General features: G+C 45.0%; 1 protein-coding gene across 3 annotated transcripts in view; it reads right to left on the bottom strand.

Annotated features, from left to right (window-relative positions):
- Nucleotides 1-6176, bottom strand: part of COL6A3 (collagen type VI alpha 3 chain) — a gene marked incomplete at its 5' end in the record, with an annotated part of 54650 nt that extends 48474 nt beyond the window's left edge. For 2 of the 3 annotated variants that reach the window (XM_082484645.1, XM_082484646.1), the window contains 2 exons: nt 104-706; nt 6089-6176. In XM_082484645.1, coding sequence (XP_082340771.1) covers nt 104-706; nt 6089-6176 — 691 coding nt within the window. Of the gene's footprint in view, nt 1-103; nt 707-4566; nt 5185-6088 lie in introns of all 3 variants that reach the window. The other variant, XM_082484644.1, reaches the window with a different exon arrangement.
- Nucleotides 6177-14764: the final 8588 nt, after the last annotated feature.

Here is a 14764-nt window from a genome sequence, read left to right as displayed (position 1 = left end):
TGCAAAAATAAAAAAATCTAAATTAAAGAAACAACTATGTTTTTAAAGCGTGCAAAAGCTCATTCATTCATCAATATGCAACAGTCTAGAAAGGCATACGTACCTTCAGTCACAATGGTTGGGGCCTCTAACAAAATGAGTCTTTGGGCCACTCCAACAATGTTGGGCAGTAATAAATCTCGAAGAGCATCAAGGTTACGGATATCCAGGGCAGTAAATGCGAAGCTTCCATCAGTAGCAATCTGCTGCAGCTCTGCACTGTCAGCATTCAGGACCCCAATGCTAAATGAGAATATACTAGCCTGCTTCACCGCTAACAAGCCCTCTCGGATATCATCACTAGACTCTCCACCACTTATCAGCACTAAAATCTGAGGCACTGCTTCCTCTATCCTGCTGCCTCCTGCCTGGGTGAAGAGGTTCTCCACCACAAACTCCAGTGCCGCACCGGTGTTTGCTTCCTCGCCACCGCGAAAACTAAGTGCCTTCACGGCATCCAGAACATCCGCTTTTGTGGAGTAGCTGTTCAAAGCGAACTCAGTTCTGGGTTGATCACTATACTGCACCACCCCAATGTGTATTTGCTGAGCTCCAACTCTGAGGCTTTCAATCAAATTTACAAGGAAATCACGTATGGCTTGAAAATTGACACTTCCGATGTTGTTTGATCCGTCAATAAGGAAAATAAGGTCAGCGGACTCTTGAGCTTTAAAAAAAGAAATGCAAAAGGTGAAAGCATTAAAATGAGTGATTACATGCGGTTGTACAGTGTTCTGACATGTTTCTTGGAAAACCAGTAAGAAACAAGAAAATGAGAAAACAAAACACATGTTCACTGAGTAGGTGATGTTTGCCTCTTAGTTCTGCATTCTGATTGAATACAAGCTCGCAGCCCCATCCTGGTGTCTGCTACTCACCAAGAGACGGCTCGAGCGGACACAACCTGAGCAAGCAGCTGCAGTTACATGGCGGTCAGCATTACTGGCACACAAGGAGAAGACTTGGTAAAATATAACTTTTGGAAATCTAGATCTATTCCATCAGTGGCCAGTACTGTCCAAATATTTAGACAGAGCCAGAAGAAGAAGGTGGATTTTGGTTGTAATTCACCCCGAAGATAGCAGGTGAGGACAGTAATATTTGTAGGAGGTCTTCCTCATTGCAGTGTCTTTTTTTTTGGGGGGGGCGGGAAGAAAAGCCACCGTCTACTGGATGCATGGAAAGTTTTAGCCTCCCTCTTGCAATTCTGCTCTTTTGTTGATTAAAAACAGTGGCTGAATATGTTGGCTTCTCCCACCATGAAGGATTATTATTTGAAATGCATTTATTAGAAACAATTGGAAAGGTTTTGGTTATTATTCTTGCACTGTAACTCTTTTACCAGTTGCCAGCATACACATGATGGTATTCGTCCAGCAAGCTGACCCGCACAATTGCCAACCTGTGCCATGCAAAAACTGTCTTGCTTTAATTATTTTGCACAAAGGTGCATTGATTATCGATAGAGGGGTCTGGTATGTATTTTTCATGTGGACTTTGGATATTCAATCAAGGAATGCAGAATCAGGTTAAAACAGGGTGATGAAATCAGTCATGACACAATTATCCAACTCTATTTGTTGTGACCATACCCAGATGATCACAAGCATCTGCTGAGAATATACACACACCAAACAAAACTTTTATATGGCATGAACATGGTTGTTGAGGGGGAAGCATATTTGCTGTGAGACTTACCAAAGCAGACCCGAAATTCCCTGGTGTCTGCTCTTACTCTTTTGCTCAAATAATTTTACCATCAACGTCACCAAGAGCTGTGTGCCTACAGAAAAGGCAGGGGGAAGAAGACCCCAAAGCATGCTCAGATGTTTCCATGCTATTACTCTTCAATCTTGTTGAGAAATCAAATTCTGGACTATTTGCAAATGAATGACAAGCAACATTTGGAAATCACACCCAGCTCTCAACTTTTGAAAGCCGAAGGTGAAACCAGTAGCAAAACTGGCATGTAGTTTAGCAAGGCCAAGAATAAACCTGCAGTCTTTGCTATTAACCAGCACTGCCAATCATTATTCTTTTTTTTTTTTTTTTTGGCCTGTTTAGTTGTTTTTCTAGTAATGTTTTCATACATTACAATGCCACCAAGAGACTCAAATAATGCCACAAATCCAATGACAAAGGAGAAGATCTCCAGGGCATCATCACTTTTCTGAGCCAATTCAATAGCCAGTGTTGGCTTGAAGAACATCAATGTGGCTCAGAATTGCAAAGGGCTCCAGGATTTATTTTTCCATCCCTGAAATGAAATTTAGGGGTCCTTAGGGCTGTCTTTACTGTGCCGTTTTCACTTGGGATGTAAACATTCTATTTTATCATATAAATGAAAGGGAAATCTCAAAGTGGTTGTACCGAGCGCTGCTTTAGATACCCTGGACATCTTTTTGAGGAACAAGATTTCAGACACCAATGGGTGTCATCATGGCAGCACAGGTCGCTCCCACAGGAGAGAAAATAGATATGAAGCAGATGCGTTGGATAATTTGTCATCACTGTAAAAAAATACCCTTGTACTTCAGTGCACATTTATGGAACAAGCTGGTGCTGGAGAACAAATAAAAGCATGCTTGTTACACAACTAAGCAAGGAGGTTCAGATGAGACAGACAGCTAAGATATAACAAATACATCAGGGCAAACTTGAGGCTGACTTTCATATTTATGCTAGTCAGCTCTGGGGACTGCCACAGACCAACAGCTTCAGTACTCTATACTAGAAGTACTATGGGACCTGGGGTTTTTTATATTTCTGTTTTATATTAGGGCTCATATCTAGCATAACATCCATGGCATTTTTATACATTTTAATGCTACACGGAGTAATCAGCTGAATAAATGTCTTCTTAAACTCTTAAGTGGTTATTTGTACCATGCTTTTCACATTGTTATCCAACATTTAGGACCTGTAACATCTTTTCCCATGTTTTAATGATACTCCGTAGATTGCTTGTGTGAGTTACACACTGGCAAAGCTACAATAGTAGGATTTTCTGAAATTTCTGTTATAGGTGAGCAAGGAAATATTTCCAAAAAGTATCTTTGAGTAGAAATTAACTTGGAAATGCATGATGTACACGAAGCAGGAATTTGCCTTTAAAGCTTTTAAAGAAATGTCTGTGACTCCAGATATCTATGTACTATGGGGTTACCTGCTGGCGTGCCCCAGAGGACAACAGCCAGACTCCAAAAATCAATTTCCCTATTGATTTCAACAGGGAAGCACCGGGGTCCTTCATGGTGAAGATGTCTAACAGCTGCTGCAGTGCTGTCAGCAGGTTGGGCATAATATTCATTTTCCACATATATTGACATGATTTTCTTGGAATTGGCAAATCTTATGTCATCTTTCTGGGGCAGCTGCTTTTCTTCCCTGTGGCTTTCACATGACCTGGATATTTGCCCTGTGAAGCACTTTGCACAATAAAAACACACGTGAGCACAGCCTTTTGGTGTTGCTCGGTGTCATGCAGTGATGGAGAGCACCCAGTGGGGCTGGCGTGAGGGTTAATCAGGCAAGACAACACAGGGGGATTAATGTTACACTGCCTCATTACACTGCTGTTGCCTTACATCACCCCACAAGCTATTGACCTTCAGATGGAGTCTCAGGAATAAAAAGAAAGGTTTGATCTCTGGGACTTCTGTTTTGAAACACGAAGCTGCTCAGAAGGCCCTTTCCACGCTGAAATTTCATAAACAGAAGAGACAGAGGAAAACTGTCTTTTTTTTTTTTTTTTCTCCCCAGGCAAAATGGGCCCCCAGCTTGCAGTCAGCACAGATCCATTGAAGGCAACGCGGATTGCAGAGAGGTTTCAGTTATGGGTCAGAAAGGGTCCAGTGCCTCGGCAGGTGGAAGCCATTGGCTTGTAAAGAAGACATTTGAGTGGCATCACAAAAGGGACTCTCCAACCACACACACTTTCTCCAAGTGGATAAGGAGAGAGGCTAAGGGCCAGGTCAGGGATGGGCTTTCATTGAAGAAGTTCTCCCCCAAACTGCTTTTGCTGTCTTCAGCCAAGAATGTGACTTTCTGGAGTAGCACATTGCTTATTTCCCCCACTAGCTGCAAGGGAACATCCCGCATGGTGCGCCAGCAGTGACCTTCTTGGTCTCCAGAGAGTTTTCAGTCAGGGCCTCAAAGAGTCACCTTCGCAGCTCATGTGTTCATCACCTGTTTCCCTGCCTTGGGAGTGGATAGGATGGAGCAATTTAATAAATCTGCAGAGCTCCCTACATTTGCATTTCCATGCCATGGGCGCAAAAGGCTGGCCACAACAGCCCGCTGCTGATCCAAGGGCTCCTGCGCTACCTCCTGGCAGCTCTGGCAGGGATGCCAGCTCGGTCTGCAAACAACAGCATGCCTGATAGCTACAAACATGGGGCCACATGCTTCAAACCTTTGTTTTTAAACCTCTGAACATCCATCTCAGTCTTGCTCCTACAAAGGCCTTAAACAGCGCAACGCCAGCAGATACCATGCTGATGGGAGCCATCAGCAGTCAGCCATTACCTGTGATGTCTTTAACCAGTCCTTTGGCCCCAGCCTTTTCTGGAGTCATGGATGAACGGACACTCGCCACTAAGTCTCCAACTATGCCGTGGAGAGCGGTAAAATTCTCTAGGTTGAAAAGGTGCATATCGAAGGGTTCGCTTGCTATTTCCTTTAACTCCCCTTCCACTGCATCCTGCACGCCGACCGCAAACATGTTTACACGGGCCGATTTAAGGACAGATGATGGCAGAGCCACATCATCCTGGGATCGTCCGTCCGTTAACACTATAATAACCTGGGGGACGCCTTCACTGGCTCTGCTTCCAGCAGCTTTAGTGAGATGATTCTCGATTAGGTACTCTAATCCTTTTCCAGTCTTGGTGCCTCCCCCCATGTAAGGCATGTTGGCAATATGGGACAGGACATCTCGGGTAGAGGGGTAGGTATTTAACTGGAACTCTGTGTGGGGGTTTCCGCTGAACTGGACCAGGGCAAAGCGAAAATCATTTCCTCCCACATCTAAAGCTCTTACAACATCATACAGAAACTCTCGAATGAGTTGGAAATGTTCCTTCCCAATGCTCCAAGAGGAATCCACTAGAAATATTATATCAGCCACGGCAACGGTTTTGACAGCTTTAAAAAAACAGATGGGGGTTTAGGATTTTCTACCAGTCAGCGCAAGCATGCCTCCTCCTCCTCCTCTTCACCCAAACAACCGACAGCCTCTTTCGCATGGTGAAAGTGAAGCGTAGATTCCCCTTACCGCCCGCAGCAAAACTAGAAGCGCTACAGAAAAACCAGGCAGCCATCAGCACCCTGACACCGCAGGCATTGGGGGACAGGGGGGACAGCATGTGACCCAGCCTTCCCAGGGAAGGGGAGGTGAGATGCTTCTCCCCTCACCACACAGGTTTGGACACCAGCCCTGAGCAGACAAAGATGCCTGCAGCTTCACGTGCGAATTTAGGCTAGCTCAGCTTCTAGCTGCCCATGGTCTCCTGCACATTTTTTTCTGACTCAGGGCTTTGCTGGCTCCACGGCGGTGCTCGAGGGAGGAAGGGCTGCTGGCCTTAAGCAGCCTGGGTGCTGGAATGTGTTTTCCATATTTTTGCTGCTGCTAACACCCCCCCTCATGACACCAAAGGCACCGGTGCCTTTTCTCAAAAAAGCCAAACAGCCTCTCTGCAGGTCAGTGGCAGTGCTCTTCTCACTGCAAAAATCCCTCCTACACATGCAAGGAGGGCAAAAGAAGCTCTGCCCAGGAGAAAACACGCTTGGAGCCACGCTGGGTGCACATCCCGCACCTCCATCCCCCACAGAGCATCCTCAAAGGCACACCACCGGCCGGCAACATGCTCAGGAAGGCACCACGCGCATTGGCTAAGGTCTGGGTCCAAAAGGACCCTCAGCCAAGCGGGAGCTGAGGAGCAGAAGGTAAACCACAATGTACGATCGACATGCATGTTAAAAACCAAACTGTGCAAACTCGCGGCACATTTGTACAGGGGTGAAGTCAGATAAAGCAGTCTGGTCTTACCTGCTTGCTGCTGGGCACCAACCGAGCAAAAGACTGAGAGAAGCAGGCAAGACATTGCCGTGAAGGGCAAATGTCGATGTTTCCTCATTTTGGACTTTTACCTAAGTTTTTCTTTTATTCTCTTTGTTTCAAAGCACCCAATGTGAGACCTAAGGGAGAAAAACAGGGAGAGTGAGAAACAGCGGCAGTGCTGGCCAGGCACAGATGAGGCACAAGATAGAAAAGCCAAACCATGTGGGTTTGCAATGCTTTTGTGGCACTTCGGCAGGAATAAAATATTTTAATGCTGGACAGAGTCTGCTTCATAGCAAGCGGGTTTGTTTTTGGAATAGGAATCGTCACTTACATAATTGGCATTTAATCACCCCTGTGGATTTAGATGTCTTTCTCCTTGCCTATGCTGCCCCACGTAATACCAAATATGTAGGAAAATGGTCAGCCTAGGTTTCTACCACCTATCTTTAAAATATACAATGGCATCTCACTTGTCCTCCTCACCCATCAATGACCACCTGAACATCTTAGCCAACACATTCTCTCTTGCTGTTGCCTCCCCCCAACTTCTTTTTTTTTTTTTAAACAAACACCATAATAATAATTCCCCTGAACATCCCTTATTGCCTCAGATCACCTTTTCAGCTGTCCCAAATATACAAATGGAAATTTAATTACTTGTGAGCCACATGATCTGGCTATACAGCAAAAAGCCCTTGGACTCCCCCAAGTTTGCAGTCCCAGTGGTGGAATAGCCTGAGCTAGCTGATCACATTTGGGAAAGGCACCAAGAATAATATTTTACATGTTGGAGCCAACAATATAATTTATGGAAGTTTCTTATCTGTGATCCACCTGGCAAGTCTTCTGAAGCAATGTCTCCTTCAGGAAAGCTGTGTATCTGTTGTCATAGAGATGGCCAATTTATTATTTAATCTCCATTTCCAAGCCTACAGAGTAGGAACCAGCAAGACTTGCTTAACCAAGAAAATATTCCCCCAAAATGGAATGCAGTGATTTAATACTTTTCGTTCCCCAAAAGGAGCTCAATTACTCAAATGAGCCAAAAGTGATTCAAATACATCAAGTTATTAACTGGATCATCATTAAAAAAAAAAATTTAAAAAAATCAATTTTCTCATAACCATCCTTGCCAAGTCCATCAGTCCAGAAAATTATGACCACTACAAGAGGCTAAGAGGGCCAGGTGGAAGACTCACCCCTCTTTTAGGAAAGCCATGGTAGTTACACAGATGGCCATCGTTGGCACAGCTGGAAACAGAACTAGGTGCCAGAAATTAGAGAAAATTCAGAAATAAACAGCTGATTCCCCTTCCACTGAAGAGACACTCCTTAGGGCTATTAGAAAGGGGTTCAGTGGAAAGGCAGGGACAACCTCCACCTTGTTTCCAGAAACCTGACACTTCCACTGGCTCCCTGTCTGCCAAAGCCAAGTTGGGGTCTGATCCTCCATGAAAAAAGGAGTTTGCTCTTCCAGGTGCTCTACGTGGCATTTATGAATGCTACATAGCATAAGTCAGGCAAAAGCTAGCCCCTGTCCTTCCCCCAAAATTTGTGTATAATAATAACACCAGGTGGAGAGACATTCAATAAGCACCCAGAGCCAGCACCTAACATGCAGCATTAATTAAGACACGACAAGTCTTCCCTGTTACTGGCAACTCCTCGATTCACAGAGGCAGCTGCTGCAGCCCAGAGGTATTGCTATCATTCATAAAAAGACTAAAAAGTCATCCTTGTTAGCTGGAGCTCATCCATCCTCCTGGCTATTGGAGTCCAAACCAAACCTCCCAGTGCCGCCAGTGGGACTGAACCTGCTCTTCTGGTCTGTGTCCCTGATTGCTCCCAGCTTGCTCCCAGAAAACCTAGTTTCACCCAAAGGTCACATGGGGAGGGGAACACTAGGCTCTGCTTCCCCATAGGCACAGAATTAGCCATGGGCATCACTATGGGGTTTGTCCCCTGAGCACGCAAATACAGAAAGGTCCGGAGGTCCCAGAGCTGAGGTTAGCAAAAAGCACAGAGCTTGGGACAGTCACCCATCCAACACCACCAGAGCATCTCCCCTCTGGGAAGAAGAGGTTTCTGGAAGAGCTGCAAGTTTTTTGAGGGCTTGCCTTGCAGCATCCATTAGAGTAAAAATGTTGCTAGCAATGAATGAAAAATATGAAATAAAATGCATGCTATGGAAAAACAACCTGTTAAAATAACGTGTGCTGTAAAAGTGCTAGTCTTTCTTTTCCAAAATGCAGGAGGTTATGCTATCATCCTGTTTATTAGCTGCTGGCATCCTAGCCCTCTGCAGTCACAACAGCTGAGGGTGAACAGAGCATCAAGATAAACCAGTGAAAATTAATGTCTTACCAGCTAATAAATGACAGCACCACGGCAAATATTTGGGGGTTTTGTTTTATTTTGGTTTAATGTTGAGCAGCTGCGAGAGATTTTACAGCCATGAAACATGGCAGAAGGGAAAAGAAAATCTCTCTGGTGTTACGAGAACTCCTCTGCTCACCACATGCCCCATGACCCTCTTGCAGTGGTGGGCAACTGGGCTTTACATCGAATGGGATTTCCATACTCAGTAGTGGATATACACCTACATCTTTAGGGCTGCTTTGGCTTTAAACCCCTTGAAGAACTGCCTTGCCTGTGTTCCAACAAGGAACCTGGGGGAGAGCAAGGGCTGAGCCCACCTCTGTTAGGTCCTTTTGGGTCATGGTTCAGCCCTGGAGCTGTATTTTATGAACCTCTATCCTGACAAACCTGAATGGCCAAAACTCATGAGTCAGCATTTGGGGCACTATGAGATAAACCTGGATATCACAGTGTATTAAAACAACACTCGGTCTCAGCTTTGGTTTATTTGACCTGGCCAGCTGGGAAATAAAACACCTTTTTCAAGCAACAAAAAAATTGGCTGTTCTTTTTAATCATGTTCTTTTTCATTTTAGCCTTTAGGAGGCCTCCAGGTCTATTTCTAGCTTTCTCTGTGACCTCTGTCATGGTATTTTTAGTTACATGAAAACAGAGGGACTTGTTCACCAACAAGAGGTGAGTTTTAGCGCGATGCTTCCCTAAATCCATCCTAAAATCACAGGAGCTGAAATTAGTTTTTAGAAGGAAAAGAAGCAGCAAAGCCTCACAGGAAGAGGTGATTGAAGTTTGTTAGAGACGTACTGACAACTTATGGAAGAGAGGTGCATTTAAGCACAGGTGTTCCTGATCAGGGTTTTTCCTTAATCCCCCCCTCCACAGAACCCTTGTTAGCAGAGGAGGAAGAGTTGGCTGTTTGAAGAAAGAGGTGGGTGAGGAGATAATCTTCCTGTAGGGGATGGTTCTTGAGAAAAAAAAAGCAAGGTCAGCAGTGTTTTTTTGAAGATAATGTGCTTTTTATGGCGTTTGAACTAAAACTCCATTCAGAACTGGTTTGATTAAGCTAACAGCAAGTCTTTGGCTCAGTGAGAAAAGCGGGTTTAAAACAGTAAATGGTGTGATTGTTATTGCTTGGAGGTATGTCTTGCTTGGCTTGCCTTGGTAAGGCACCAGTAGTAACTTGCTTTACTCAACATGTTCTTGCTTTGTGTCTCAAGTTACCACTCGTCACAGAAGCTGGAGGTGGTACCACCTTGAAGGGGGTGGAGCGTAAAACCAGGGATGTGAACTTATGCTAATTTATTTTAATTTTTGATTATGACAAGTATCTATTTTGCAACTTTATTCTCCTGGGTTATTATTATTATTTTCAATAAGGCAATTTCATTCTGGATTTTTTTAAACGCGAAGTTCCTTGTAGTCCTGGGGGGTGAAAGCTCTTGTGGAGCTTTTGATATAACCACTGCAAGCTGGAAAAAAAAATGCTGAAAAACCTGACTTTAGAAAAAGAAAGTATTTTCCTGAACTGTTGAGAATTAGCAACAAAACCTGAGGAGCCAGTCTCTTAATAATTTATGTGCTAAAAGATTAACTCATTTAATCTTCAATAATCTGAAGTTTTTATGTCTGTCTAGAGTTTATATAGTGTGTGGTGACCTCTTAATATTACAGTATGTCCTCCATTTCATCAGAAGTTATACATCTGTTACTAATAATGCTTTCAAAAGGCAATCATTTCTACCACTAACGCAATGAAGTGATTTCCTTAAATATTTTTCCCAGCAGCTATTTTTTGCTTATTGCATACTTCCCTGTGCATAAAATCTGACATTTTAGATTTTTTTTTTTTTTAATTTGAGTGGATGTTTCAAATTCACTTTCTAAGCAATCATTCATTTGCGTGTGTTTTTTCACTACAGTGTAGTTAAAATAAAATCTGTAAAAGTGCAAAGCAGATGAGTAGACTTAAAAAAGCAAAACATAAAAGACAGGAAAAAAATTACTACAGCTGTTACATATCACTTTGATTCATTACATGTGCCTCTCAGCTGGGCTGGCTGGCTTTGAGCGAGGGCGGAAGTATCTATGGCTTTGGTGCGAATAGAAATGTGGTGTGTCACGCGTAGATGTGGATGGCTGCTAGGGCAGATAGAGGGAATAATTAGTGTTGTTGCAAAATACCTCTTAAAACTGAATTCCCAGCTGGGCAGTGCTTCAGGCATTCATGCTATCTATCTTGCTGGACTGGGAGAGAAAGCTCAAGCTGTGCAATCCGATTGCTATCGGAGGGGTTTTCTGTGCTAGTGTTTTGTAGTGGCCTGATGCTTTTCTTCAAGGCTAAAGGGTTGAGCTGGGCAAAACTGACTCTTAGGGTGTGATAACCAGGAAATCGAAACCTAGTGATTTATTTGTGAAATTTGTTCCCGTCGGCTTTCCCTCCCCATGACAGTGTTGTTGCTGAGGGGAGGTGAGCAGTCTTTGGGAAAGGACAGAGGACACAAAGCAACTGTGGTAGGTAGAGCCGTGACTTGCGTGCTCTTATTCTGGGAGCAAACAGCCTGGGTTTGGGCTTGGGCAGCCTATGCAGCTTTGCTAGCTGGTACAGCCAGGGACCTTTGGGATGCTTCACTGCCCTCAACCAAAGTACACGTAGTCCAATTTTCCTGCCCAGCCCCAGGGGCATCCCCCTGCAAATAGCTTTAATTGAAGCCTGCAAAGCAACTGTGGCCCTAAATTCCCTTTGTGTGTAGAGTGTGTCGTCTTGTAGTGGGAGAAAGATGTGGATTTGCACCTGGGTCCCAACAGCTCTTCTGCGAGGGGAACAGGCAGGACCAGACAGAGGGCAAAGTGTTGTCCTGCATACGAGATGCTGTGAGCATCCTTGGAGCGCCCTAAAAGTCTGCTCCATGGGGATGTTGGGGTCAAAACCAAGGGGTGTCTGCCTTTATCTGTGTTTGCTTTGTGGATATTTCCCTGTGCCTCACGGAGTTTCAGAGTTGGAAGGGACCTCTAGAGATCATCTTGTCATCATCACTCTGTTTCCCAACCAAACTGCTCAGCCTGAAATAGCCTTGACTTGGCTGTTCTGTGCTGTATGCATGTCCCTTGGAGGCAGCAGTGAAGCCATGAGGCTGCTCGAAGCCTTGCCAGTGGCTTGAAAGTGGACACCGGCCACGGAGAACAACTATTTGCAGCCCCGACAGTGGGATGGAGTAAGCAGGGAGGAGGAACAGCTCCTGAAATCCTGACGTGGAGCCATGATAGCACGCACTGCCCTCTGGAGGTGGTGCATGCTCCTCTCTTGGCTGGGTGAACCTCACCTTAAGTTTCTCCACACTGTTAAGAGCTCTGAGCTGGGGAAAACATTAGCCAAAAGCCTCTCCTAGCAGTATTTGGACACCTAGGGGCTAAATGCCATGGTTTTTCCCTGTGAAATAGCTCAATCACCTTTGAAAAGCGATGTAAGTCTCCCAAGCCTCTAGGCACCTGGCCACCTCTTCACCATATGGCACCAAATATCACCCGGCCACACAGACTCCAGAGAAGCAAGGCTATTTCTAAAGACTTGAGGTGAGCTGTATGGGACAGATTCTGAATTTATTCACAGCTCCAAGAAGCTGAGTGGAGCCATTTCAATTTGCCCCACCTCTTTTGAAGGATTTCCATTAACGTTGCTGCCATCTGTCATTGATGGCCCCTGGGAAGGTGAGAGTTGTTGAGCTGAGGGCTAATCCTGAAAACATTTCTTCCCGCAAAGGTAGACCTGAGCATTAAAAGCAAACAAGCTTTTAAAAGTGGGAAATTTTCCTGCTTTTGCAAACCACTTGAACTCTGATTTTTTTTTTTTTAAAACTAGCATTCAGCAAAGTGACAGAGTTATGTTGCATTTATATCCTACCTGGACAAGTTCCCTTGGTGCTAGCATTTAATATGAATCACATTCATTTCTGTTCTTATAAGTGCGCTGTTGGCTTAAAATCTGGTTGTTTTCTTCATCTGAAGACTGAGACTAAAATAGTGTAGTTAATAAGAGGAAAGGGAGTATTTGCTAAAAAAAAGGGGAAACTCCCTCGAAGATCAATGACTCTTTATGTATAGTAACCTAAGCCTCCCAGTGCCTCTCCACCCAAACAAATTTGCTCCTTAATGCGGAACACAGATCACTTAAAAAGGTGGAAAAAGTGATGGGCATGTGAGAGCGGTAAGGCTGGCTGTGATTCACAGTGGAGAGCACGCATGCAATGCCACCCGCAGCCAGCCCCGCTGCCGTGCACACCCAACACAGGGCAGCTTCCTCCCTTTGCTGCAAATCAAGTGCATCCAGGCTGGGAAAATACAGCCCAAGGCTGGCAAGACTGTGCAGTTACCCAAGTTTGTACTGATGGAAGGAATAAGATGTTCCCTTCCCTCCTGTTCCCAGACAGGCACGTAGCAGAAGTTTGGAGAGGAACTTTTTTTTTTTTTTTTTTTTTCCTCCTTGACATGCGGGAATACGGTGGGGGCTGGTTTAGCTCACCCCAAAATCAGGGAAGGGAAAGTTAATGCATTTGAATGAAAAATTGCAAAGGTGTTTGAAAACCAGGAAGGGAAGTGGGTAGACTGCTGAAAAATGGAAAGGGAATGAATGACAAGGAGTGGCAGGAGCAAGCGTCTTAGAAATGCAACTGCAGCCCTGGTCATGGTTGAACTCTCTGCAAAGACCAGGGTGGCAAGAGGCTATAAAGTTGGGGATGGAAAGCCCATTTTCCTGAGCTCTGGGAGCTGTGTCCGTATCTCTGGTACTACTAAGTCAAGGGATGGCACCAGGGAGATGCATAGAATTGTTTTGGTTGGAAGAGACCCTTATGATCTTAAAAGTCCAACTGTTAACCTAGCACTGCCAAGTCCACCATTAAACCATATCCCTCAGCACCACATCTGCATGTCTTTGAAATACCTCCAGGGATGGTGACTCACCCACTTCCCTGGGCAGCCTGTTCCAATACTTGATAACCCTTTCAGTGAATAAATTTTTCTAATATCCAATTTAAACCTCCCCTGGTAGGAACTTCAGGCCATTTCCTCTCGTCCTGTTGCCTGTTACGTGGGAGAAGAGACTGACCCCCACCTCGCTAGAACCTCCTTTCAGGTTGTTGCAGAGAGTGATAAGGTCTCCCTTCAGCCTCCTTTTCTCCAGGCGAAACAACCCCAGTTCCCTTAGCTGCCCCTCGTAGGACTTGTTCTCTAGACCCCTCACCACCTGTGTTTCTCTTCTTTGAACATGCTCCAGAAACTCAATGTCTCTCCTGTAGTGAGGGGCCCAAAACTGAACACAGTACTCAAGGTGTGGCCTCACCAGTCCTGAGTACAGGGGGGGCCATCACTTCTCTAGTCCTGCTGGCCACACTATTTCTAATACAAGCCAGGATGCTGTTGGCCTTCTTGGCCATCTGGGCACACTGCTGGCTTATGTTCAGCTGGCTGTTGACCCCCAGGTCCTTCTCCACTGGGCAGCTTTCCAGCCACTCTTCCCCAAGCCTGTAGCACTGCATGGGGTTGCTGTGACCCAAGTGCAGGACCCGGCACTTGGCTGTGTTGATCTTCATATAATTGGCCCTCAGCCTATTGATCCAGCCTGTCCAGATCCCTCTGTAGAGCCTTCCTACCCTCAAACAGATCATTACTCCTGCCTAACTTGCTGTTGTCTGTAAACTGACTGAGGGTGCACTTGATCTCCTCATCCAGGTCGTTAATAAAGATATTAAAGAGAACAGGCCCCAATACTGAGCCCTGGGGAACACCACTTGTGACCGGCCACCAACTGGATTCAAATCCATTCACTACAATGCTTTCGGCCTGGCCATCCAGCAAGATTTTTACCCAGTGAAGCATATGCCCATCCAAGCCTTAAGCAGCCGGTTTCTCCAGGAGAAAGCTGTGGGAAATGGTGTCAAAGGATTTATTAAAGTCTAAGTAGACAACATCCACAGCCTTTCCCTCATTCGCTAAGCATAGTTGTGTCTGTACTCTGCCACTGCATTCCTACATGACCTTGGAGAAGTTCCCCAGCTCCCTGAAACAGCTTCCAGCTGGAGACATTGCTCTGGCCTCAACAAAGCTCCCAAAGTGGGTGGTTGTACCCAAGAAACAGCACTATATAAGCACAGTAGTTATCCAGCCATAAATACTGAATTATTATTTTTTTTAAACCAGTAAGTAATGGTGTAAAGCCAGAAGTTTGAAAAATGTAGCATTCCTCCCCTGAGAGCATATATGAATCATCACAGCAACCAGAAGTGAGCTGAG

Source organism: Vanellus vanellus, assembly GCF_965231255.1.
Source record: "Vanellus vanellus genome assembly, chromosome: 5".
Taxonomy (NCBI): Eukaryota; Metazoa; Chordata; class Aves; order Charadriiformes; family Charadriidae; genus Vanellus; species Vanellus vanellus.
The sequence above is the reverse complement of the archived record's forward strand: the minus strand, read 5'-3'. Positions and strand labels throughout refer to the sequence as shown.